A 27,124-nucleotide genomic window follows, 5' to 3' on the forward strand; every position below is an offset into this window, starting at 1 on the left:
AAATGAACATAATCATCGATATACCTATTGAATTGAATATTCAACATATCCATTGTTCACATTATTTGATATTTTCATTGTCTACTTATATTTTTCCGGGATAAAAACTAAAATGGCTTCTATTTTTGCTCTATAACCGCGTTTGCTGATTCTACTTTTTGTTAAAAAAAAATAGTGAAACCAAAATCTTTTATTCTTCCGCAATTATTAGCATGTTATCCATAAATTAGAAATAAAAAAAAATAAAACATGGAAATCTCTTTAATTCTCAACCTTTCTTTTAAATATATCCAACCTTCTATGGCTATATGTATTCCCACATTTTTTTTTTCCTTTTTTCAATATTCCAACTTTGACTACTAAGGCTTTTGTGTTTGTTTGTTTTCTTTTAATGGATTATATTTGATAACATAGAGTGCTCTTAATTATCCTATTCTTCATATCATCACATAAAAAATCATTAATCATTCATTTAGCATATTAAATATCGAATTTTTCAATATATGGAATGAGATTGGTAGTACCTTTAATTATAAAGGGGAATGAATTGCAATAACAAACAAATAGCATATTCATTCCCAAATTAATTTTGAAGTCTAAAATCAGTATGCATTGTATGTAAATAAAGAGGTCGATATATACATATAAAGAAGATGCATCTTTTGCTTAATAAAAAACATATATAATATATAATCTTGAGTGTTAAAAACATCGTTTGTGCTATCTTGAACAAAGCACTTAAACTAGTAGTAGCATTAGTACACAACTGCAACAAACACATTATTATTGAATAACAAAGAACAATCATAACTAGAACACTACATTGTAGAAGAATTCTACACTAAATTGATATATCTTTTTTTTCTTTCTGAAAAAAGAAACTTAATACAATCGGGCAGAGCAAAAAAAAAAAAAGACACTAAAACATAAAAAATCCTAAAATCCAAACATGAATTAACCGATGGTCATCTTCGGTATTGCCATCAACAACCAAATGGGCCAACACCACACCATTCTTCATAGCTCAAATTGATATATCTCTTCAATGGGATAAAATTTTCAATCCAAATGATTTGTTGAACCATGCCTTCCAGCCACTACTACCATTGCTTTTCTGAGATATCAGCTCTGTGTTCCGTTCTGCCTTTGATGAACATACTTGCTTCTTGCACAGGACAAAATTCCTCACCCCATAAGATCCTATGGCTTCCAATGGATTCAGAGCTGTCAAAGCAGTTTCCGTAAAAACCAATAAAAATAACCACTCAGCTTCAAAAATCTCACGAACCAAACTTTACATTATTGTAATATTGGACTCTTCTAAAATCACATGTTACTCTTTAACACTAAGTGTATCTCTATTCATATAATATAGAGAATTTCTATGGCTTACAAATTTAGAGTTTGATCTAAAAATCTATATATTACCTAGATTATTTTTTATCAATAATAGGTTTATTATTGTAATTTTTTTAGTGAGAGTACATAAAAAGTATTTAGCTCACATAGCATATCTCTCCTTTTTCAAAGGTCTAGGATTCAAATCCTAAAGATTACAATAATAAACCTATTATTAATAAAAAAATAATCTAAATAACAATATATAAAAAAAATTCATGCAAACTTAAAAAGGTGTTCTTGAGTAAGAGTGATACCATCAAACCATGCATTATAAAGGAGGAAGTCGGTGGGATCAAAACCAAGAAGAGGAAGCCTGCCTTCACGAGCATAAGACTTGAGAGCAGTTTCAATGATCACAGAAACAGTGTCCTTTTCATTCACCACAAACCTTATTGGCCCTACGCTCCCAACTACGTTGATACTCACCAACAACCTGTTACACTGCTGCTTCTTCTGATCCTCGTGGCTTCCCTTGCTCTTCTTCTTCTGCATCACCATCTTCTCAAAAGCACTCTCCTTCTTCATCATAAACTCTTATTCTTCTTTAACAATAAGGATTGTATGATATAAACGGTTGGTTCAAGGATCAAGGCCTACGCAGCGGTAGCACCAAACAGTTTTGTAGGAACAAAAGGAAGTGGTTGCCGTTCCAGACTCCAGCAACCTTCGAGAAGAAGAAGAAGAAGAGCATCTAAGAAGCAGCATTCAACGCAAGGTTTTGAGTATAGAGTGACCTTGGAAGAATGCTATGCAAATTCAAATGTTAACTTTAGGAGACGATTTTAGATCGTTCACTATATATGCAAAGATTTATTCCCCGTCCTATTTTTACTGTTGAACTCTTTTTTCGGTTAATAATGAGTATGATTAATCAATTTATATTAACATTAATACAGGATTTAAGTTCGTTATCTTATGATTTGAGATTTGAGATTTAAAAAGTATCATTTTTAACAAGATAATATTTTAAAATTATTATTAAAATTTAAAATATTATAAAATTGAATGTTATATATTTGATTGAAAATCTAAATATCACATTTAATTTAAAACTAGAATAATGGTTGAAAAAAATAAATTAAAAAAAAACGAATATTAAAATTTGCTGAAAATGTATATATAACTCAAATTGTAAACCTAAAAGAAAATTTGAGAGCACCTATAAAATTTAATAACTATGTTAAATGTATATTAAAATCAACTATTAAAATTAGTTACAAATATAAAATACACATAAAAATATAAAATATACACTAAAATTAAATATATTTTTATACACAAATATATAATAACTAATAATTTTAGTAACTAAATTTTGATATGTAAATAATATTTTAAAAAATTCAAGTAGGGAGTTAATTTTTTTAACCAAAAGCAACAAATCTTTTTAAAATTATTTTTTTATTTTAAATTTTAAATCTTAATCCTATATCCTCAAAAAATAAAGGTTAAAAAAAATTATAAACAGAAAGTAATAATACTAATAACTAACTAAAAATTAGTTACACCTGTCACCTACCCCTTTTTTATCGGTAACACCGTAACATCTACAAAAAAATCTCCATTTTATTTTTTAGATGTATTTAATTCCTTTATTTAGTTTTTCTTGTTGATAAGACGACCATTGTTTACTCTATAACATGACAAATAACTACGATACACATATATAGAAACTTATATTTATTTACATGTAAAAGTATCTTATTATCATCCTCTTCATAAAATGATACACGAAAAGTAAGTGGAATTCGTGATAATAGGATTTAAATTACAATGTTTTATCAAATAAATAAAATTATTAAAAAGTATAAATAGACAATAAGAATATTAAACAATGTAAATAATAAATATGTTGGATGTTCAATTCAATAAGTATGCAGATGATTATATTTATTATTATTTTTAATTAGATGGTTATTTTTTTTTATTCGATTTACTTATACACAATTAATAATGGTTGAATTTTCAATTTACTAAGTGTGCAGATAGTTATTTTAATATTAAAGTTTACAAAAGTCATTATCTACTTAATAAAATTAAGTGTCTTTATTTATCGTTTTTATTAGAAAGGTGGATCTATGTGAATACTGAATACTAACAGAAAAATTTTAAAATTTTCTAAAAAAAATAACCAAAAAAAAAAAAGTAGTATAATATAATACAATATAATTTTAAAAGATACATACAATGAAAGAGAAGAGAGCATTAATACTGGTGAGGTGCAAAAAGAACAGGAATTAGAGAAGGGTTAGAGAAAAATGGATAATATATGATACAGTAAAAAAGTATAATAAAAATTAAAATTGAATATAGACTTGAGAAAAAAAAAATACTTTTGCAAAAGAGTGGATATTATTCTTTACTCATTAGCATTGTACACGGAGATGGCAGATGATCAACTGTGTTTTTTGAATAGAAATTTTTAATTAGATTTCAATTAACGTTGTGGGAAAAGAAATAAATTTCAACGACATTTGAAATAATTAATTTATAAATAGGATTTATAAATATGTTCATCTTAATTCTGTTATACATGATATTGTAATATTTTTTCTCAACTTATTTAATTCAAATTTATTTAGTCTATGCATTTTAAATATAAAGATCGATAACTTATGAAATATTGTTATACATTTTTCGAATCATCTATTATTTTTAATTAATTTTCAAATTATTGATCTCAAACTTATAATCATATGAATAAAAATATAAAAGATAATTCTTCTAAAAGACAATAAATAAGTAACTGAATAACCGTTTCGATTGAATTACTAGCATAAAATAACATTACTAACAATTAGGAGTTCGCGGTGAGGTTTGGATCCGTTTTAAGTCAAAAATTCATTCGATCCGAACACTAATTTTAATTTAGATTGGATGATTTTTTAAAAAAAATTCGATCTGATTTGATCCAATTTCAAGCGATTTGGATTGGATTGGATTTGCGGTTTTGTACATTAAAAAAATTAAATACATATAACAAGTCTCAACATCAAATTTTAAATAATCAACAATGACAAAAGAAGTCTCAACAATATTTTAAAAAATCAACGATAACATAACAATAGAAATAAAATTATAGGTCAGTTAAAATAAATAAATAAATAATATTCTGAACATAAAATATTTATTAAATAATAATAATATATAAATAATATAAAAAGTTAACAAATTGAACATGTTATAAGTATAATTGTAAATATAATAATAAAATAATAATATTATAGCATATTATGTGGTTTGGATTGGATTGGATCGGTTATGAAAAGTAGATCAAAAATCCGATCCGATCTAGCGGTTTACAAAAAATAGAATCAAATCAAATTCGAATTAGTACGATTTTAATCGATTTTTGATTTGAATTGGATTGGTTGAACAGTTTAATTTAGATCGATTTAAATTTGAACACCCTACTAACAAGTAACAACAGTCAATTTGATTTTGGAGTTTCTACCAATAACGAAATTGTTACTTGAATTTTAATCAAATTTTAGGGTGAGGGTGCACAAGAACAAGTACTTTTTGCATCAATGATGAAGAACATCATCTATAAAAAATATTTCAAATATCTTAAAAATACTAATATTCTAATTATTTTAGTTATTAATCTTAATTATAAAATATATACATAATTAAAATTAATAGCTAAAATAACTGAAATTCCAGTTGAAATATTTAAACATTTCGTATAATATATATAAGTTATAGGGAGCAATTTACCTAATTAAATAAATTTCATGAAACCTTTATCCATATACACAAAACACAAATTTGTTACGTGCATATGCAATTTATATTATTAGGTAAACCGTAGGAGCAAACCACGGTTTCTATTCTCTACATAAACTGTGGCTGGTAGGGACGGATTACTCATGAAAGAGAATCATCATAAACCGTGATAAGCTACCACGGTTTATTGAGGGACGAAAATGTACATAAAACCTTACTACTAGCAACGGTTTATGAAAGACTTAGAATGACCATGTTTAATTAAATTACTTTGGTGTGTTTGGAAAATACGTTGGAAGAGAAGAAGCAAAGTTTAGATTTCTTGAAAGCTTCAATCTTTGATTTGGCAATTTTTTTTTTCATAAACCCAGAAGTGATTTTTCCTTCAAAACCACGTTTATACAATTTTAAGTTTCTGCGTTTCACCAACGGATTTTTAGCCATCAACATTCAATCCTTATTTACATTTTATCAACTTTATCCTTTATGCATGTTATCATTGTATTATTTATGATATTCTTAGTATATCTGTTTATATGAATTCTATTTTTCTATTATTTATTATTTTTATTTTCTTGTTAATTATTTGTTTGACATTATACATTTTTATAATGGTGATTTTTTTGTATTATTTTTGTATTATTTTTTATAATATAATTTATTGATCCTATTAAATAAAGTAAATTAAATAAAAAATTAATTGTAAATAATAATAAAAAAATTATAACATACTAAAAAAGAGTACTAAGAATATTAAAAATATATTATATAAAAAATATCATAAAAATTTTTTAATTTATTTCAATCACTACCAAGATAAATATTTATTTTTTTATTATTCTTAGTACTATCTAAAATTTATAGTTTGTTAGTTTTAATTAAAAATATATTTTGTCAATTTTTATGTTATTTTTATTTTAGTATATAAATATTAATTTTATTATAAAATTAATTAATAAGATCTATTTAAATAGGTGAATTACAATGATAAGATAATATACAAAAATTATTTAAGTTGATGTCTATTTTAGTAATTTTTTATCTAAAAATGATTTTGAGTAATGTAATCCAAAAATTATGTATTTATACTACTAAAGACGTAAACCGCGGGAAGCAAGGGAGGTTACCTTTGAAAGCCTTCTCTTCATCAACTGTGGTAGGTAACCACGGTTTATGCCTACCATTTTTTCTTCAAAATTCATGGGACTCAGCCACGGTTTAGGGCCAACTTTTTTCACGAGTAATCCGTCCCCAGTTTATGTAGAGAGTAAAAATTGTAGTTGATTCCCACGGTTTACTTAATAATATAAATTGTACATACACGTAACAAGTTTGTGTTTTGTGTATATGGGTAAAGAATTTATGGGATTTATTTAATTAGGTAAATTGCCCAAGTTATAGCATTAACGATGTTCCAAATAGTTTCAACAAAACGCTGGAATAAAGAGTAACACATTACTGCATAAAGAGTTAGAAAGTCATCCGAATTTATTTTTGGCCATTAATTAGTTATTAATATTTTTATGTTAAAATATGTTGTTGAAATTACTAAATTAAAAGGAATTGAATTAATAACTAAAAGTGATGATAAAAAATAATAATTAATAACAAAAATAAACGATTTTGTTAAGTAGATAATAATTTTTGTAAACAATGTGAATGATAAATTTTAAAATTGACTAAATAAAATAAAAAAATACTTCACTCTTAAATTACTTCTTAAACCTTAATATTAAGATAATTATCTGCACACATAATGAATTGAACATCCAACCATTATTAATTGTGTATAAATAAATCAAATGAAAAAGGTAACCACATCCAATTAAAAATAATAATAAACATAATCATTTGCATACCTATTAAATTGAACATCTAACATATTCATTGTTTACATTATTTAGTATTTTCATTATTTACTTATACTTTTTCATACGCTAAACGTTTTCATAAAAAAAATTTAACCACAAAAAGTTGGTACAGATTAAGTGAAAATATTAATGAGTTAAATAATTGAGACGTAAATCTATTAAATTGTAAAAAATAATATATAAAATTATTAAATTACATGATATTTTTTATTTTCTTATATACATTTGTGTGTAGATATAATTTTTATTTTCTTAAATACATTTGTATATAGATATAGTTTTTTAAAATTTTGGGAGACTCGAGGCCACTATTCGTCTCTTTCTATATCTGTCCCGGTTAACAGAATAATTAAATCATTATAAAAGTATATTCTAAATAATTTAATTTAATAACATATAATTTTACAATTTTGTTAGGTAAATAACTGAACAATTTGAACAACAGGCTACACTTGCAGGTCTAATAATACCTTTACTTAGTTTTCATCTTTATCTATCCTAAACCCAGTTTCACTACAATAATTCTGCCGTTGCAACCCCTACAACGACGCCCATTGCTGCCTCCCTTATAACACCGTTCACTGTCACCGACACGAAGCTTTTCCGTGCAGCATTCGCCCGCTTGTCACTGCAACGAAACCACGGTCACACGTCTTCAACGGCAAAGTCCGACCCGATCCGTAACTGCGCCACCACCCTTTTGTTTTTATCGCGTTCATACTTGTTTCTTTTTTTTCAAACTATATATTGGAGGGAGAAGAAATTTTTGTTTTTTTGAATGGTGTTTAATAATGAACATCCACATATTAGTGAAAAGAACCATCCGCAAACGTAGTCAAATGAACATCCTGCCAAGTATGAGCACACAGAATCAAGCAAATCAAATAAAATACTAATAGTATATCTAAATAAACATCAATTTTAGAATGAAAAATAACCATATGTATACATAATAAAATGAACATCCGACTTAGTTAATAAGAAATAAGTAATGAACTAGCAAGGAACACCAAAATCGCAATACAGTAGTGGCGGTGGTGGCACAAGATTGCGAGAGAGCCGTTACGGCAAAAATAAAAAAATCAAAATTATAATTAAACCTAATTAATTTAAAATTTGATTTTTAAAATTAAAATGAACTTTCCTTTTATTATGATTAAACTTAATTAATTTAAAATTTAACTTTTGAAATTAAAATTAATTTTTTAACCTATTATTTAGATTGTTCAAAAAAAGCATTGTTCTCCTATCATAATTTTAATAGTTTAAATAATATTTAAATTTTTAATATAAACTTATTTAGGATTCTTTATAATTGTTATATATAAAAATTGAAAAAAGAAAATGGAAATATAATGATTGTGGTGCATTTGCGTCTCCTGTGTCTCAAATTCTCAATTCTCAAACCCACTGTCATTTGCATTCCCAACTGCCTCTTATCTCCCCTGTTTTCCTTATTCTTCAATTCCTAAGAGAATTCCAATCAAGAGGGATGACGCCACTTCAACTTGCATTGCCGCCTTCACAACTGCCCAGGCCTTACAGCTGTTCGCCGCTCCTCCGTCTCTCTTCTGTCACCTCCACTGGCCGCTGGTGGTCAGCTGTTGGCACTGCTCCACCTCCTTCGTTGTCCTTCTCCTCCATCCAGCCAAGTCTCCACCTTCACACTCATCTATCTGAGGTTAGTTTCTTTCTTTCTAGTTGATTAGGGTTGCACTTGGAAATCATTATTTTCTATGTTAATTATTAAAAGCCTTTCTAATCCAATTGCGATTCGTACCCTACTTCATCCTCTCATGAACTTGAAGCCTAAGATGAATTAAAGGTGATAGTAAATAATAAAATAATTGTAGATTGGATAATGGGTAAAGAAGAGACTAGTTGGGAGATGAGGTTTATAAGGAATAAAACACATGACAAGAAACATGCATTTCAAAAGACTTGCATTGAGTACAGGGGAGAAAATGAGTTCAAAGAGAGGAAGAAATGGATACAAGAAGCTAGTAATAATAACAATTGGGTGCTATAGCTAGACCGCAGACATGCATGTCAGAGGTAATGGTATGCTTAAAACTAATAAGCTCAAGGCAATATGGTGGAATGGGCACAAAGGAAACAACTCTTGGAAACTACCAAAAGACTTGAAGTGGCGTTAATTTTGATTGCTGTGGCAGAGCTCTATAATTTCATTAGTTCTCTTTAAAATAATTGTGTACAATGCTTTTCTGATGAGCTTATTCATGTGTTGCATGTTTGGTGTGGGTTGTTTTAGTGTGTTATGTTTGGAGTATTTTGACTTGTAACTGTTGTAACTTAAAACTCGTGGTTTTTGGTTCGTTCTTGATGGCAATGCCAAAGGAGATAGATCACAAATCTTCTGTTGTTTTCTCCCCGTTTAGGGTCGAGCTTGTACGAATGATCTAAAAACAATTGCAAAACAAGATATGTCCTGCCAACACTTTTTATCGACCTTAGTCAATACTTTGAGCCAACGTCTTATTTTTATACTGTTAAAATTTAGAATTTAGAGTTTATGGTTTAGAATGTAGGGTTTTTAGTGTTTAGAGTTGACCAAGTATTGGCTAAAAATCGATAAATTTTGTTAGTCATGTAGTATTATTCTCCCACTTTAGTTACTAACAATTTTCACGCTGCACAATTGTCCTAATCATGCAATTTGCTGGAAGAAATCCCTAGGAATATGAACATTACAAATTCACCTTTCATCATTGCCTTACCAAAAAACTTTCTCCCTTACCATTAAAAAAACTGGAAATATTAGTCTTCCTTTGTGTATTATGTACAACTTGCGTGACGATTTATATGCTTAGGAATTTCGAGTATAATAAAAAGATAGCGACTAGATTGTCTAAGATTGAAATTGTCAGGGACCAAATCAGGGTGTTAGTAATTTTAATTCTTCTCCTTCTCCATGCTCAATCTACTCTTTGTATCAACATCTGTGTTTTGTAGGGGTGCTCTTTCATTCGAGCTGCTTGGACCCGAAGATCTCGAAATGAAGCTGCAAAGAAACCTAACAGGAAATCATGGAAGCAGAGGACAGATATGTACATGAGACCGTTCTTACTAAATGTTTTCTTTTCAAAAAGATTTATTCATGCTAAGGTGATGCACCGAGGAACAAGCAAAGTGATCTCTGTCGCTACCACAAACGCTAAGGATCTTCGAAACTCTCTCCCCTCCTTGACAGATCACAATGCTTGTAGAGTGGTTGGAAGGCTTATTGCCGAGCGATCAAAGGAGGCTGATGTATACGCATTGGCTTATGAACCAAAAAACAATGAAAGAATTGAAGGTAAACTGGGTATTGTTATCGATACCATTAAAGAGAATGGAGTAATTTTTGTTTGAGTTCATTCCATATGAATATACATTTGTCAATAATATAGTTAAATAGATGTAGTGAAGTACCATTAGTTTGTTTTCATATTTGTTTTATCTTTTTCTCCCTCTAATTGCTCCCATTATTTTAATATGCATTTGTACAACCACCAATATAATGGTGAGAAATAGAGGAGATGAGAAAAAAGTTACAAATTTGATGTGTAATTTATGAAGAAAATTTTTCGATTTATCTGCTGTTCTGTCTATTTCTCTCCAATCAAATAAAGCCTAAGTGTCTAAGTCAATATTTTTTAGTTTTTGCAATATTTCTTATTATCTTTGTCCTTGTAAAAAAAAAGTATTTAAATACCCTAAAACTTCCACTTGGATCAAGGTAAGTTCTTGTCTCACAATGTCAGCAAGTTTACGAGGAGAAAATTTGACTATAAATCATGGATTTGTTGCCGAAAATTTTGATGTTTTAAATGTTCAAAAAGATTGTAATAGTAGCAATAACTCGTAATTTTTTGTGGCATGAATAGAATAAACATAGATAGAATTTACACTACTTTTCTTTTGTGTTTCATGAGTTACCAATTTGTCATGTTAAGATAAACAAACTTTTTACCATTCAACGTTGGTAAACATGATTTTGATAAAAGTTCATATTAATTCTCAAGTATGAATATACATCTTAGAAGGGTATTATTGAGTCACTTATATAATATAACATAGTGAAGTATGTATAATCTAAGTAGTTCTAAGTTCTAACCTGAGACAGAGTGGGGCACTAGCCAGCAAGCAGTAGGAGTGAAAGTGGCATCATCATATAGAAGATAAATAAAAAGCGTCCTACTAGATCTCACTATATGTATCATTATCACAAGGGACAAGACAAAAGCTAAGTTATTAGCCGTTGCATTGGAGCAAAGGTATCATAATTCATTGAAATTTTAAATTATTATTTTATCTGCAAGTGGTTTTAATTTACCATGAAACACTGCTCGAGGAAGTGTTATAAAAAATTATTAGAGATAATATCGAGTATGAACACAATTTTCTAAGAAATATATATTTTTTTTAAATAGATTCCTACATTACTTAATACTAATATTATATCTGTAACAGCTGGCTGCCATTCAACAAATAAAAAATTCCTTAATCTTCTTTTTATATTTTTAATTATTTTTTAATGCCTAGTGGAATTTGAGTTTAAAATCTAAGGGGGGCAAAAAAAGAACTACTTACTCTAACCAAGTGAATTAACGTACATTTTTAGTTTAGTTGGTAAATTCGTTGATTTTATTGCTTATAGTATAACAATTGTTGGGGTATGTACGAGTATGCTTATTATGTTATTAACTAATTATTATATGTTGTTTCAGCACTAGTATATAAAACTAAGCAAAGAACATTGTTAGTCCACTGCAAACCACAAACACTTGAGATTCCTTGTGCTTGAGAAAATCCAGAGATCTAAATACAATACATCGATCTACGTATAACAACTTCCCTCAACCCCTTTCATTGTTTTCTCATCATCTGGTACACTTGATTTTGAATCATGGCTGCAAAACTTGAAGGTGGGGCTTATCTTTCTTCTTTTGTTGATGCTGTTTTGGAGAAGCTGTCTGCAATACTTGAAGATGATGATTTTGTCCTCTAAGGAAATGACTCTGCCCTGGAGTTACTTCAAAAGTTAGAGAAAAGTCTATATGATGTTGGACCTGTGCTTGATGATGCTGAGCTGAAGCAGTTTAGTGACAAGAAAGTGAAGAAGTGGCTCGTTGATCTCCAAGATGCTTTGTATAAGGCTGATGACTTGCTGGATGAACTCTCCACTAAAGCCGCCACTGCCACTCAAAGAGATCCAGGTAACTCTTCTCCCTGGTCTCACTATGTTGATTCATGTATTGAAGATAGTGGCATCAATGTCATCGAAAAAACAGTTGCCACACTAGTCTGTTGTAAGACGAAAAGGTTATTTTTGTCTTTTTCCAAAGGAGAGTGCCAAGATGGACATCTCGTCATGGAGAATTCCATCCACATCTCTCGTTAAAAGTTTTGACATATTTGGTCGGGACCAAGACAAGGAGAGGATAATCAAATCGCTGTTAGATGGTACCTGCGATGCTGAATCACCTGTGATTGTGATCCCCATTGTGGGTATGGGTGTGATAGGAAAAACTACTTTGGCTCAACTGGTTTACAATGATGCCAAAGTTATGGAAAAATTTGGCACTAGAGCATGGGTGTGTGTTGCTGAAAATCCTGACCCTGTTAATGTTACAAGGACAATAATAGGGGCAATAGATTCTTTCTCTTGTAATGTGGATCATTTTGATTCACTTCAAACTGATTTGAAAGAAAAGCTGACAGGAAAGAGATTTTTAGTTGTTTTAGACGATGTCTGGCATGATCACCGAGAGGATTTTCTAAAACCTTTTCACTATGGGAATACTTGAAGTAAGATTCTCCTAACAATCCGTAGTGAAAAGGTTGCTTCTGTGTTTGCAGCTAACAATCTACATTATCGACTTGGTTTATTATTGGACGAAGATTGTTGGTCGGTGTTTTTGAAGCATTCATCTATTTCTACTAATTCTAATCAGTATGCAACTCTAGAACCAATTGGTAGAAAAATTGTTGAAAAGTGTAAGGGATTACCTTTGGCTATAAAGACTCTTGGAGGTTTATTGCGCAATAAGTATATTGAAGGGGATTGGAAGAATATATTTAAAAGTGAAATTTGGGAACTCTCAGAAGATGACAGTAAAATTGTTCCTGCATTAAGAGTTAGTTATCATTACCTTCCTTCACATTTAAAGCGGTGTTTTGTTTATTGCTCAATATTTCCCGAGTATTATGAATTTGACAAAGACGAATTAATTTTGTTCTGGATGGCTGAAGACCTTTTACAACCAAAGGAAAACAACACATTAGAAAATGTTGGTTGTGCATATTTTGATGAATTAGTTGCAAGGTCATTTTTTCAACCTTCCAATACTAATGAAAAGTTATTTGTAATGCATGATCTTATGCATGATCTAGCAACATTTTTTGCTGGAAAATTCTATTTCAAAGTCAAAGAATTCGGCAATCAACACATGATAGACAGCAAAACTCGTCATTTGTCATATGCTGCTACAGAAGATGAGGATAGCATCAAATTATTTCAAGAGGCCAATAATAGAGCAGTACACATGAGAACGTTTCTATATTTTTCTTTTGTTCACCTTCGTAAATCAATTGATATTGAAAGCGATCCTTGCCTGTTACGCCAACAATTGGGTTGTTTAAGAGTTTTATCATTTGAACAGCTTTTGCTAGCGTCATTGCTTGATTCAATAGGTGAATTAATCCATTTGCGTTATTTGAATCTGTCACACCTATTGTGACATTGTCCGAGTCAATATGTAAATTATACAATCTCCAAACTTTGAAGTTGAAGAATTGTGCTCAGTTAGAGATGCTTCCCAGCGGCATGCAAGGTCTTGTGAACCTGCGCCACCTTGACATTTGAGGTGCTCCTCATCTGAAAGCGATGCCGAAGGAAATAAGCAAGCTAAAGCATCTAAACTTCTTAAGTGATTATATCGTCGGCGAGCATGAAGAAAATGGGATAAGAGAACTGGGAACGTTGGACAATCTCCATGGCTCATTTTGCGTTTCCAAGATGGGTAACAAGAAGCACATCAACACTTTAGAATTGAATTGGCTTCCAGATGGTTACATTGATGATCTTCAAACTGAAAGAGATATACTTGACAAGTTACAACCTCATGAAAACTTGAAAGAGTTATCAATTGTGGGTTATCGGGGTGAAACATTCCCAGATTGGTTAGGCCTTTCTTGCTACTCCAATATGACCAAATTGAGTCTGGATCGTTGTATGAATTGTTGTAAGCTTCCTTCATTGGGACAGTTACCCTCTTTACAGCATCTGGAGTTTTCTGATCTTGATGGGTTGGAGAAAATTGATTTAGAGTTTTACAACAAAAACAATGCATCATTTCAGCAGGAGACGCCCTTCAAATGTCTTGAAACTATGAACATTGTAAATATGCCTGCTTGGCGGGAATGGCATTTTCCTCAAGAGTTTAATGGTTTTCCTAAGCTTAGAGTCCTTTCACTAAAAAGCTGTCCGGTGTTAAGCGGAGATCTTCCTGCTCACCTTCCGGCTCTGGAGGAACTTAACATTGATGAATGTGAAGAGCTTGCATGTCTGCTGCCAAGGGCTCCCAAGCTTCACCAATTACTTGTAGAGGGTTCTTCTATGTCTTTCGGGGGAGTGGAACCGCACAACATAGAAATTTCAGGAACCCAGCTGGCAAATTCCGTATTGTTGTGCCTGCCCCACATCCAACCGCCACGTGTCCGATGTCTGCGTATCAGTAACTGTGAGTCAGCGATATCAATTTCAGCAGATTATTTGCCCGCATCATTACTATGTCTGCAAATCTATCATTGTTCAAAATTAACATTCCCAGAGCAAGTGCAACACAAGTCGCTAATGGAGATAGAGGTAGGGGGGGTGTGGTTCACTGACGTTGTTTCCAATGGGGGGCTTTCCAAATCTCGAGAAGCTCAAATTCTATATCTGCGAAAGCATGGAATATGTTGTGGTGTCAGAGGCTATTCCAAGTCTCCGTTATTTTGAGCTCTCACATTGCCCCAGTTTAGTATCCTTGCCGACGCTAGGGATGGCTGCACCCCACCTAGAGGAGCTGCATCTATACGATTGCCCAGAAATCGATTGTTTTGCTGACGAGGGCCTCCCGCTGAGTTTGAAAAAACTTCAACTCACTGAGTGCCACAAACTCGCGAGTTGGATAGCATCAAATGGTTTGCAGAGTGAAGGCCTTACCCATCTTGAGCTTTGTCGATGCAGTGATGTAAAGTCGTTCCCAGGAGAGGGTTGCCTTCCTGCTTCTCTTGAGTATCTAGAATTGAGGAAATTACCAAATCTGGAGACGCTTGACTGCAAGGGGCTTCACCATCTTACCTCTCTCAAAAATTTAGGAATCAGATACTGTGACCACCTTAATAATATAAGAGAAGAACATTTGCTTGCATCCATAGAAAATATCTTCATTGGGAATGAATGTCCTTTGACGCGTAAGCTGAAAGAGATGGAAGATCTACGGATTGAATTCCGCAGTTACTACCTAGGTATGTGTTTTTGCTCTCATCTTTCCAAAACTCAGTGCTCTCCAATTACAATGCTAATTCTTTGCATCAAGCATTTTCATTCCCTTGTTAATACACCAATGCAATGTTTATTATCTTTTCATTCTTAGTATTTAAATAAAACCATCTTATGGGTGCCAAAATTTTCCAAAAAAGTAAACTTTTTCATGATTGCTTCTTTATTGCTTATAGTATTTGTAATTTTGTATGGTATATTGCAGACTCGGATTACTCTGATGATGATTACTGGTACGATTGATTCTGATTTTACACCATTTTATGTGAATGAGAGGGGTCAAAGGCATACGGGTACGCACATACTTCTTGAAATGCATTATTTTTCTTTATTCTTGAAAAGTTATTCCAATTAAGAAGGAAAAGGGTTATTTACTTCTTGAAATGCATTATTTTTCTTTATTATTGAAAAGTCAATCCAATTAGGAAGAAAAAGGGTTACTTTTCTTATGCCATTGAACTTTAATTTTTTTTTATAACTTCTGTCATCTTGAGCACTTAAGAGACAAGTGGTAGATTTTGAAAGTGGTCCAATCTATTTATCTAATTATGAAAGTATATTTTTAATTTATCTTAATTCTGCGTAAAAAGTTGGTCTAAACCTAGGTATTATTTAATGCCAAAGTTCTAGATGTTTTTCAGCATACTCTTGCATTAGTTCTTCCAGATTTGCGCTCATGGAATTCTAATATTCTCATATGTGTTGCTCATTTGACTTTATCTATAATCTCTAATATACTCATAGTCATAGGGTGTTATATAGTTTGTGAGTGCTAAATGAAACAAAATGTTGGTTTTTGTAAATAATAGGAAGATCGAAGGCTGAGGAAAGGTGAGAATTGGGGTGCACTGAAGTAAGTTTGCGTTGTCCATGTCTTGCAATCACTACTATCTCTTGTGCTGTTCCTGTATATTTTTATTGACTGTATAATCCTACCTGCTTTGTTCAGGTTTATAAATGGAGCAACTTGCTATACCAATGAATCTCTAGAACCACCGATTATGTCAACTAAATGTGCTTCTGCTGCAAAGAAAGCAAATAATCAAGGTTACATACCGTTTATAGCTTTTGGGCCCATGTTATGCATTATTTAAAATTTCTATCATTCCTCGTACTTGTTCCTCGTCTCTATCTAATTATAGTTAGCTCTGTTTTAAATGTAGAGTCTAAGATTCCAAGAACATGCAAGTCGTTTAGTAGATATGATAATGCAAGAATTCAATTGTGCTTACTGAAAGACATCAGATGATAGTAACTAATGTTGCAAAATTTAAATTCAATAGGTATTGGGCTTCTTATAGTAAACTTGACAATTAAAAACTTATCTTTCCTGTATAGGTATTGGGCTTGCCAGAGACCATGAAAGCAGTATGATTTCTTTCTTGAAACATTGAATCTATAATTGGGACTGCTAGCCTGTGTGACTTGAAAAACCGGTAGCAATTCAATGCTTGGTTGCACCCTAGGTAAAATGTATTAGACTAGAACATCGCCTACTTCTTTAATATGTGGCTTTTCATCAATAATAAATCCTCTGCCAAGATAACACAGACAATTGAAGGAAAACTTTTTGAATCCTCAAGAAGGAAGAGCTTTTCTTCTTTCACATCAATCTTGAAACCATTCAAGTGATTTTGGGATATGTAAAAGGTAAGGGGTCTGCATGAATAAAAGGCAAAGATGAGGAGGAAAGAATCTCTCTACCTGAAGGACCCACACCTTGGCAAAAAATTTCCCATGTATGGGGCATTGATGAGATATTGCACTAGCTGAGGCTGTACATGGTTCAGCACCTGATATTGCTGGAAAAGTAAGCTGCAAAGTTCTTTCTCAACCTTATATTATCTGTTATGGATCTTTTCCACCTTGTTATCAACTTATTACAGAATATGGGATTTATTTGAATGACTGTTTCATGAAAGTGCTCAATATCGGTTTGCCCTCTGCAATTTCATAAAACTAATTTGGTGTTCTTTTTCTTCTTTAAAAAGGATAAAATTGTGAATAGTAATTTTGTCAATTTACTTCTCCCATACTGGTCACAAACAAGCTCTAACCTTGGAAAATTACAACCTTTATTGAATTTAGGGTCATATTTCTGTTGCTTACCTGTATTTCCACTGGACTTTTGCTCGTGTAGAATTTTGGCAAATCCAACTGCTTTACTGCTGAGTGGTGTTTCAATGTTGCGCCATTTGAATCTCAACACAAATGCAGACGGGAAGTACGGAACTGCTGATCTTGGAAGCAAAGCAAAGACAACCGAGTTCACCAATGCAATCATTGATTCACTGATCAATGCAGTGTTATGGCCTTGAGAGGGTTGGAGTCTCTTACGCTTCTAAAATGCACTTTGAGTCTTTGATTGATAACCCTCTTTAGTCCATTTTGCTATTCTTTGTCAATAATATAGTTAAATAAATGAAGTACCATACACATGTTTCATTCATTCTTCTTTCATCACTCTGCCTGCTATTTGCTTAATTTTAAGTTCAATAACTTACTGGAAATCGCCACTCGTTTGTGTTCCTCAGGGTTTGTTTTGTTGGAGTAATTCACACCAATACAATCACGCCAATGTTGGGAATTATCCCAAAATAATGTATATTTTTCCTTTTAACTCCAAAACCATATGTTTGAGTATATACTTGATCCAAATCATGGTATACCAAAATGGGAAAACAAACGTTCAAGTTTCTAATGTTGTGAAGGAAAAACGGTGAGGAAAGAGGATTGTTTTTACGGCAACAATCAGACAAAAGCTGTTTCTTTTTTTTTAAACTAATGATACTATTTTGATAATTTTTTCAAAAAGTTTGTAACTGCGAAAATTTATTACCTTTAGCAAAACTTTGATAGGATTCTCTTTCTCTATCTCGATAGTGGAATTTGCCCTCTTTGTTAATCTGTTTTATATTAAAACTAATCTTGCGTATTAAAATGTTTCAGGAATTACGATAATATAATCTTTATATCAAGTATAACAACAATTGACTAATTGTATTAGTCTTTTTAACAAACTAAGAAAGAACTAAAAAAAGAGGAAAAGAAAAATCTTTGAACGGAAAAATTTCAAGATACAAATATGCATGACAACAATAATAAACTTAAGATCCAGCCATTTCTGTTTCAAACATCATTATGGGCTTTAATTATTACTGGTTTACCTGTGATTATCTCCTATAAAAATACTCCAAAACTATAAACATCACTTTTCTCTGTTAGCCTATTTGATACTTGGTACCTGCATGAAAGACCATATACTTGTTTTCGTTGGTTTCATCCTTTTTCTGTTGGTCACAAGAACCGGATTCACATAGATTTGGATTTTGTCCATACCTAGCATCATTAAGCTAGAGAATTATGTATATTAAAATCATCCATGATTCAAAAATCAATCAAGATAACCATTTATGTTTTTACACTTTTTTGTCTTTTTCTCCCTATAATTGCTCCCATTATATTTAATTTGTATTTGCACAACCACCGATATAATTGCGAGTCTGTTATCATTTCTTATTATCTTGTGTCCTTACAAAAAGAAATTTGAATACCCTAAGGCTTCCACTCAGAAGGGTCAAGGTAACTTCTGGTCTCACAAAAATTGCGAGTCTGTTATATTTGTCACAAAAATTTACTCTGGTTGGGGTAACATGTGTACAAAAAACAGCTCTATAAAATTTACAACCTTGGGGAATAAGCTGATAAAAACAAGTGTCAGACTAGCCCCTGGACATTTTTTGTATGAAAGACAGAGATGTAATCGAAAAGCTTACACTATCCACAGTTGAGCGCTCCAACTGCCGCAGTTACTTGAGAAAGTTGCAACTCAGCTTCAATCTTGCGTAGGGAAGACGGTGGAAAGACTTCTGACCAGGTGCCAAAGAGATGGTGCATAGCAGGGTGCAAATGAGGCTGAATCTGCCTGTATGCCTCACAGAAAACCTGGAGACAGAACAGAACGAGAAGTTAAGTGAACAGAACAAAATGATACAAAGTAAAACAATAATGTGAATCTAATTGACCTACTTCGGGCAGGCGTAATGCAAAGTATCCAACATATTCCTCTCCAAAGTTCTTCACTATACTGTCCAAGAGATAGAGTGAAGGAAGCTTTTGCTCTGCAGGCACCTGCACAAAGGAGATTCAACAAGTGGCATAACAAGGCGTATAATTCAACAGAGATTCTAAAAATGAACCCCAAACTAACTCTCTACCACTTAGTCACAAATTACATAGCTGTAGTCCATCATTAACAATATAGAATTTAGGTATGTCATTTCTTCTGATCTGTTGTATTTGTGAAAAGAAATCTGAGAAAGTGTTCCTAAGCCTATATATAATCAAATACCCGATAATGAACCTTTCTTTGGCAAGTTATAGCAAGACTTCAATTCAGCAAAAGTAAATTAACAACTTCCTTTAGATACGAAGCCAGATTCAATTTGCACGCCCCCTTAGAGTTTCCTGAAAGGAATTAAAGTACTCAAACGTGTTTGCATACTTTCACCTAATCTTCCCTTTTCTAATCAGTTAGATTGCACTAATTCCTGTTCTTTGAATGACCATTAGCAACTAATTGTTTTAGTTGAATGATGATAATACACATAATATAGTACAAGTTGAGGATAACCCATTTGTTCACTCTATGTCTGGGCGACATTGCTTTTCAGATAAGATTAGACCTAAAAGCAGAAATAGCAGAGTTACTGAAGTCCCCTCTCTCTCTCACACACACACCTTTCATTGTTAGAAACAAAAAGTCAAAAACAACAAAATAAAATAAAATCCGAAAGACTTTGAACCCAACTTCTGTCATTCAAGTTACGAAAACTGAAACTTTCACCCAAATATAACAGTGGCAGTATCTTCGATCCTAGCTCCAAAATGGGATTTTTACAAAATTCTGAGAACAAAAAGAAAAAGAGAGGAACTTTTCCGCGGAAACCGAGACAGACCTTGAGAATCCGAGCGCAGATAGCGTCAGCGATCCCCCTGGCATGCTCACTCTGGTGCACAGCGATGAAGGTGAGATCGTTGATAATGGGCTTCCGATTGCACGTGAGCTCCGACAGCAGCATCTCGTACAGCTGAACGATTTCTTCCGTAGACGGAGGCGGCACGTGACCGGCGGTGGCCCTGAGCTCGTCGTCGCGCTGCTTGAGTATAGCCTTGAACCTGTCAACGAGCATGAAAGGGGGAGGCTTCTGTGCGATCTCATTGCTCATGGGTTTCGCGTTGGCCGATAGGGTGTGTTTGGGAACAGTGGAAGAGAAGGAAGCACGTTTAGATTTTTGAAAACTTTAATTTTTTGTTTTTCACGGGTAAAGTATTAAATAGTCTTTTATGTTTGGACGAAATTCTGTTTTGGTTCTTAAGATTTAAAATGTTGGATAAAGTATTAAATTGGTCTTCTAGATTTAGGTGTAATTCTGTTTTGGTCTTTAAAGTTTAAAGTGTTTTATTTGAATACAAAAAAATTTTATTTAGCATCAATTTAGTTCCACAATGAGGTTAAAATTAAATAATTAACAAAATGTCCTATATAACAATAGTACAAGAACAAAATCGATAATCTGAAAAATAAGTACAAGCTCTAGAGGCATAAAATCAACCATTGATACATCAATACATTTATTTATTATTTTTTTATAATATAAATAAAATATTTTCTATAAAACTAAAGAAAATGATAAATAAATTTATTGATGCATCAATGGTTGATTTTGTGCCTCTGGAGCTTGTACTTGTTCTCCACATTATCGATTTTGTTCTTGAACTGTTGTTATGTAGGACATTTTGTTAATTATTTAATTTTGACCTCACTGTGGGACTAAATTGATGCTAAATGAAACTTTTTTTGATTCAAATAGAACACTTTAAACCTTAAGGACCAAAATAGAATTACGCCCAAACCTAGGGGACCAATTTAGTACTTTACCCTAAAATGTTTTATTTAAATTTAAAAAAATTTCATTTAACTTTAATTTAGTACCACCGTCAAGTTAAAGATAAATAATTAATGAAATGTCTTACATGGCAATAATATAAGAACAATGTCAATAATTTGGAGAATAAGTACAAGCTCCAAAGGCACAAAATCATCCGTGGATGCATCAATGTATGTATTTAACATTTTTTTAGTTTTATAAAAAAAATTATTTTAATTATAAAAAATGATAAATAAATATATTGATGTATCCACAGTTATTTTGTGACTCTGAAGCTTGTACTTATTCTCTAGATCATGTAGGACATTTTGTTAATTATTTATCTTTGAGTGGGACTAAATTAAAGCTAAATGAAACTTTTTTAGATTCAAATAAGACACTTTAAACCTTAAGGACCAAAACAGGATTACGCCTAAACGTATGAGACCAATTTAATACTTTATCCTTTTTTATATAAATGCAGAAGTGATTTTGCTACCAAAATCAAATTTACTGGTAGCAACTTAATGGACTTTTAGCCATAGATACTAACCATTTATTTATCTTTTTCAACTTTATCCTTTATGTATGTTATTATATTATCTTTAGAATTCTTGTTATTTCTATTTATATGAGTTCTATTTTTTTATTATTTATTGGTTTTTTTTCAACTGTTTGTTTGACATTATACATTTTTATAATTGAGATTTTTGTGTATTATGTTTGTTATTATCTTTTTATAATATAATTTATTGATTCTATTAGGTAAAATAAATTAAACAAAAAATTAACGATAAATAATAATAATAGTAAAAATTTATAGCATACAAAAAAAGAATACTAAAAATACTAAAAATATACCATATAAAAAGATCATCAAGAAGTAAATATTTAATTTTTTATTATTTTTAATACTCTCTTTTATAATTATAATTCTCATATACTATGTTTTAGTGTAATTTCTTATAATATAAATTATGATTTCATTAAAAAAGATAAATTAAATAAAAAATTAATCATAAATAATAATAAAATTATAAACGTTGAATTCCAAATTAATATTAAAAATAAGATTATTGAGAGTACTAAAATAAGAGTATGATGGTAAAAAAAATACTAAAGTAACATTCTTACGTTAATACTTAAAAAATGTAACATATTTGATTAAATATTTTTTTATATATGTATATCTAAAATTTATATTTTTTATTTTTATTTAAAAATATATTTTATCTATTTTTATATGTTATTTTTATTTTAGTAAGTAAATATTAATTTTATTATAAAATTAACTAATAAGATCTATTTAAATATCTAAATTAAAATGATAGGATAATATAAAAAAATCATTTAAGTTGATGTCCATTTTAATAATTTTTTATCCAAAATGATTTTGAATGGTATAAGCCAAGCAATATTTATTTTACTAAAATCAATTTTGATACAAAAATTACCAAACATAAATCACTTTAATACAAACTTACTTTTTATCAAAATTAAGTTTACAAAATCAATTCTATGCAAACTCTCGTTTGTAAACTGTAATCCAAACAGACACGTAGTAGTAGACGGAAAAAAAGATAGATGTTGCTGACACATGAAGGGCCTAGGGTTTTCAGCAGAGATTTTCAGAGTACATAAAAATATGCAGAAGAGATGAAGTGAACTCGGGTTAGGGCTTTTATGTTTATTTGGCCCATTTTTATTTTAGTAAATTTATGAATTAGAGTTTTAAACTTAAGAAGTATAAAAGTCTTCTAAAATTTAGTAGCTATTTTCTTTCCTTAATTTTTATGAATAATTTTTTTTTGAGTTTTTTACTTTTTTTGAGAAATTTAGATATAAAAAGGTGAAGTAGAGTGATTTCTTTAATTGTTGCATCAGGAAATTAAATTGAAATAGAAAAATCCTTTTCTTTAACGTATTATTTAGTATCAGATTTCAGGTATTAGATTAATCTTTATTAAATTATATTTGTGTTTCTTTGTCCTTATTTAAAAAAAAAGTTCCCCTAAGCGATCGCCGTCATTACTATTCACTGCGTCATTCATTATTTCTCGTTGCTGCCTTTTTCGTGCCATGTCTTTTGTCTTTTCTTATTGTTACTTTGCTATAATTAACAATAGAGGCAGCGACCCGCAAGGTTTCGTATCGGGACATGGTCGTTGATAATGGTTTTGACAACCTCAATCCGAAAGAAATTGCAGATATGGTCGCTGAGGAATACGTGCTGGAAAAGGAGTCCTTTGATGCTAGTCCAGAATCAGAAGCTCCCTTCAATCCTAAGCCGAGTATAGAAGTGTCGCTAGAAGAATATGAGGACTGGTGTCGTCCATGGAAGAGATCTTTGATCGTCAAACCCCTGGGAAAGAACCTTAATCTCCAGGCTATGGAGAGGTGGGTAAGCAAAAGATGGGCAAAGAAGGATGTGGTCAGAATTATGGATTTGGAAGAAAACTTCTTCCTTGTCAGATTCTCTAACCAAGAAGATTACTCCCATGCTTTGTTTGAAGGGCCATGGATGATTGCAGATCACTACCTCTTGATCCAGAGATGGAGACCACTATTTATACCACAAGAAGTTAATATCCAAAAGGTTGCTGTTTAAATTTGGATCCCTAATCTTCTGGCAGAACTCTACAACAAATTTTTTCTCTGGAAAGTTGGGAAAGCTCTGGGTACCATGCTCAAAGTTGATGAACTCACCTCTATCCATTCTAGAGGCAAGTTTGCACGGATATGTGTGGAAATTGATTTGAACAAAAAATTAATTCCATATATTTCAGCTCTTGGTAAAGACTTCAAGCTTGAATATGAAGGTCTCCACCAGATTTGTTTTAAGTGTGGACGATATGGCCATAAGGTAGAAGATTGTCATGAAATTCTCGGAGATCTAATCGGAAAAGTGGTAGCTGCTGCCATGGAGGTTGATCGGAGCAACCAGGAATGTGGTGGTGGTAACCCAAGCAGAAATGGAAAGGAGCCGTTGGAGCAAGAAGACAATCTCGGGGTAGAATCCTCAAAGGAGGGAAATCAGGAGATTGATGGGAGTAATCAAGATCCTAAAGACAAAAAAGGCAATAATCTGGTCCCTAAAGAGGAAAGTCCGTTTGGTCCTTGGATGTTAGTTAAAAGAAATCAGAGAAGATACAAGCCGAAGATGGAAGATTGTCATATGGAAAAAAAGAAAAGATTTTAGTCAAGCAGATTTCAAGCTTTAGAAGGGATTAATTCAGAAGATTACGTGGAGGAAAATCAGAGTAACTATTATGGTAAACAAGAATACTACGCCAATAGCATTAAAGAGACTAAAGAGGGAAAGGAAAAATCCAACTAGCACCCAGATTTGATACCCAAATATTTGGGCCACCAAAAAAATTAGCAAAAACCTAAGGCTCCCCCCTCACAAGTAAAAGGAAGGGCCATTGAAATCAGTAAGAAGAAACAGAGCATTCAAAGTCAGCCCAAGCAATCAAACAAAATAGACCCTGTGAATGCTAGCTCACAAGTCACAGATCCATCAACAAGCAATGCAAGGAGAGTTCAAAATGAGAAAAACAAAAATGACCACAGTGATTACTGGCGAAGCTTCAGCAGACTAAACAAAGAGATTACCAGAAAACATCAAGATGGAGAATACAGTAATGTAGGTTATATTAACGATAGCATCACTAACTCTCTTATTTCCTCTATCATGGGAGGGGGAGCTAAGGGTCCAGAGGAAGTTATGACAGCAACTAAACCCCCTGATCATGGAGAGGATGATCCTTTTACAGATACGGATGATATGGAGCCTTCTCCATCAAGTCCAAAGCCTATGGAGGCTTGAGTCTTCTTGTTATCAGGATGAGTTCTACCTCTTTTCTATTTAGTTTTTATGAATATCTTAATCTAGAATTGTAGAGGAGTCGCTGCCAAAGGGTTCCCTTCCATTATTAAAGATCTTGCTTTCAAATATAGAGCTAACTTGTGCATTCTTTTGGAAACTCATGTGTCAGGTCCAAAAGCAGAAAATATCATCAAGAAGTTAGGATTCGATTCGTGGTGCATAAGTGAAGCGAGTGGTTTTGCGGGAGGTATATGGTGCCTTTGGAGAAAGTCTTATTGGGAGATTGAACCTATGCATATTCACAATCAATTCATCCACATGAAGGTTTGCTACCAGCAAGTTAGCACCTGGTGGCTCACTGCTGTCTATGGCAGCCCACAGCCAACGAACAGAAGGACTTTATGGGAGTCCCTGGAAAGATTAGCTCCTAATATATCTGGACCATGGTGCTTAGGGGGGGACTTTAACTCCATATTATCGTTAAACGATACGGGAGGAAGTACAAATCTCTCTCAAGATAGCAACAGATTCTATTCTTGTATCCTTAATTGTGGTGTCAGCGATTTGGGTTTTACTGGGCCACCCTTTACTTGGCAGCGGGGTAACACTAAACGCAGACTTGATAGATTTATTTGCAATGTAGATTTTGTTAATGCTTTTTCTAATGCAGGTGTTAAACATCTTCCGAGACTCAAATCAGATCATCTTCCTCTTCTTTTGGACTTTAATCAGAACAACAATTATGGAGGAACGAAGCCTTTTAGGTTCTTAGCCCCTTGGATTCTCCATGACAATTACAAGGATCTAGTAGACAGTAGTTGGGATAAAAAAGGAGACCTTATCCTCAACATAGCTTCGTTTACGGAAAAAGCTAATATTTGGAATAAAGAAGTCTTTGGTCATATCATTCGAAAGAAGAACCGTATACTTCTCCGTATGGAGGTTATTAATAAGAAGTTATCTTTTGGTCACAACCCCTTCCTGGATAAACTTCAGAAAGATCTTTGGAAAGAATATGAAGTCATTTCCATCCAAGAAGAAAGCTATTGGCAACAAATGTCGAGGTGTAATACTATCCAATTTGGGGATAAAAACACTAGATATTTCCATCAAAAAGCTAATAGTCGCAGAAGAAGGAACCGAGTCACGTCCCTTATGGACAGTCATGGTTCTTGGATTGAGGATCCTGTTACGCTTAAAAATATGGGAGTTTGTTTTTTTAAAAATTTGTATTCTTCTGATCAGATCTGTGTTCCTTTTCCCTTGACAGGTTTCTTTCCTAGGATTGTGGATGAAGATATTAAGGAACTAGGGAAGGAGACCTCAGAGGAGGAAATCAAGAAGGTTGTGTTCAATATGGGAGGGTGGAAAGCTCCAGGGAAAGATGGAATTCTAGCTAAATTCTTCCAATTCTCTTAGGACACTATAAAAGATTCTTTGGTTACTTGGGTTCGGTCTATCTTTCAGGAACCTAAAAATATCATAAACGTTAACCAGACTCTCATCTCTATTATTCCTAAAGTTCCTGCCCCTGAGAATTTTACTCAATTTAGGCCTATTAGTCTCTGCAATGTTGTTTATAAGATTATTTCTAAGATTGTTGTAGAAACACTTAAACCCCATATGTCTTTTCTTATTGCAAATACTCAAGCTAGTTTTGTTCCAGGAAGGGTTAGTGCAGATAATATTTTAGTAGCTCAAGAAGTGATCTATTCAATGAGGACAAAGAATTGCGAAAAAGGCTTTATGGCGGTCAAAATTGACTTAGAGAAGGCATACGATAGGCTCAACTGGGATTTCATCTTACATACCC

General features: G+C 32.1%; 4 protein-coding genes across 5 annotated transcripts; 2 read left to right on the forward strand and 2 right to left on the reverse strand.

Annotated features, from left to right (window-relative positions):
• Positions 1 to 1,042: 1,042 nt before the first annotated feature.
• LOC130948893 (uncharacterized protein At4g22758-like) lies at positions 1,043 to 1,926 on the reverse strand. The gene is made up of 2 exons (XM_057877761.1): positions 1,656 to 1,926; positions 1,043 to 1,224 (listed from the first exon to the last, which is right to left on the reverse strand). Exons 1-2 carry the CDS (start codon positions 1,924 to 1,926, stop codon positions 1,043 to 1,045), a joined length of 453 nt encoding a protein of 150 aa, XP_057733744.1.
• Positions 1,927 to 8,493: 6,567 nt separating this feature from the next.
• On the forward strand, positions 8,494 to 13,744 carry LOC130948894 (putative disease resistance RPP13-like protein 1). Its single transcript, XM_057877762.1, has 5 exons — positions 8,494 to 8,682; positions 9,975 to 10,317; positions 12,014 to 12,306; positions 12,350 to 12,754; positions 12,959 to 13,744. Exons 1-5 carry the CDS (start codon positions 8,494 to 8,496, stop codon positions 13,742 to 13,744), a joined length of 2,016 nt encoding a protein of 671 aa, XP_057733745.1.
• LOC130951253 (putative disease resistance RPP13-like protein 1) lies at positions 10,383 to 18,305 on the forward strand. Its single transcript, XM_057879897.1, has 6 exons — positions 10,383 to 15,518; positions 15,758 to 15,845; positions 16,362 to 16,405; positions 16,502 to 16,599; positions 16,891 to 17,362; positions 17,693 to 18,305. Exon 1 carries the CDS (start codon positions 13,891 to 13,893, stop codon positions 15,004 to 15,006), a length of 1,116 nt encoding a protein of 371 aa, XP_057735880.1. The 5' UTR covers positions 10,383 to 13,890; the 3' UTR covers positions 15,007 to 15,518; positions 15,758 to 15,845; positions 16,362 to 16,405; positions 16,502 to 16,599; positions 16,891 to 17,362; positions 17,693 to 18,305.
• A 353-nt stretch (positions 18,306 to 18,658) lies between these two features.
• On the reverse strand, positions 18,659 to 20,843 carry LOC130948105 (polyadenylation and cleavage factor homolog 4-like). Of its 2 annotated transcripts, XM_057876817.1 has the most exons (4): positions 20,511 to 20,843; positions 19,582 to 19,683; positions 19,329 to 19,497; positions 18,659 to 18,891 (listed from the first exon to the last, which is right to left on the reverse strand). In XM_057876817.1, the coding sequence occupies exons 1-3, from the start codon at positions 20,778 to 20,780 to the stop codon at positions 19,330 to 19,332; spliced, it is 540 nt and encodes a 179-aa protein (XP_057732800.1). In that variant the 5' UTR covers positions 20,781 to 20,843; the 3' UTR covers positions 18,659 to 18,891; position 19,329. The 2 variants fall into 2 exon arrangements, with proteins under 2 accessions (XP_057732800.1, XP_057732799.1); XM_057876816.1 differs by lacking the exon at positions 18,659 to 18,891 and having other exon boundaries at positions 19,002 to 19,497.
• Between the last annotated feature and the right edge of the window lie 6,281 nt (positions 20,844 to 27,124).

The sequence above is a fragment of the Arachis stenosperma genome, chromosome 9 (genome assembly GCF_014773155.1).
Source record: "Arachis stenosperma cultivar V10309 chromosome 9, arast.V10309.gnm1.PFL2, whole genome shotgun sequence".
NCBI classification, from domain to species: Eukaryota; Viridiplantae; Streptophyta; class Magnoliopsida; order Fabales; family Fabaceae; genus Arachis; species Arachis stenosperma.

Bases quoted from the DNA above. Each gene is read 5' to 3' on its own strand.
- LOC130948893 (XM_057877761.1), bottom strand. From the start codon at position 1,926: ATGAAGAAGGAGAGTGCTTTTGAGAAGATGGTGATGCAGAAGAAGAAG. The intron at 1,225-1,655 runs GTATCACTCTTA...CTGCTTTGACAG, and splicing joins TTATAATGCATGGTTTGATG to CTCTGAATCCATTGGAAGCC.
- LOC130948894 (XM_057877762.1), top strand. From the start codon at position 8,494: ATGACGCCACTTCAACTTGCATTGCCGCCTTCACAACTGCCCAGGCCT. The intron at 10,318-12,013 runs GTAAACTGGGTA...TTGTCCTCTAAG, and splicing joins AAACAATGAAAGAATTGAAG to GAAATGACTCTGCCCTGGAG. The intron at 12,755-12,958 runs GTCTGGCATGAT...AATTCTAATCAG, and splicing joins TTTTAGTTGTTTTAGACGAT to TATGCAACTCTAGAACCAAT.
- LOC130951253 (XM_057879897.1), top strand. From the start codon at position 13,891: ATGCCGAAGGAAATAAGCAAGCTAAAGCATCTAAACTTCTTAAGTGAT.
- LOC130948105 (XM_057876817.1), bottom strand. From the start codon at position 20,780: ATGAGCAATGAGATCGCACAGAAGCCTCCCCCTTTCATGCTCGTTGAC. The intron at 19,684-20,510 runs GTCTGTCTCGGT...TCCTTTGTGCAG, and splicing joins TCTGCGCTCGGATTCTCAAG to GTGCCTGCAGAGCAAAAGCT. The intron at 19,498-19,581 runs GTAGGTCAATTA...TTCTGTCTCCAG, and splicing joins TTGCATTACGCCTGCCCGAA to GTTTTCTGTGAGGCATACAG.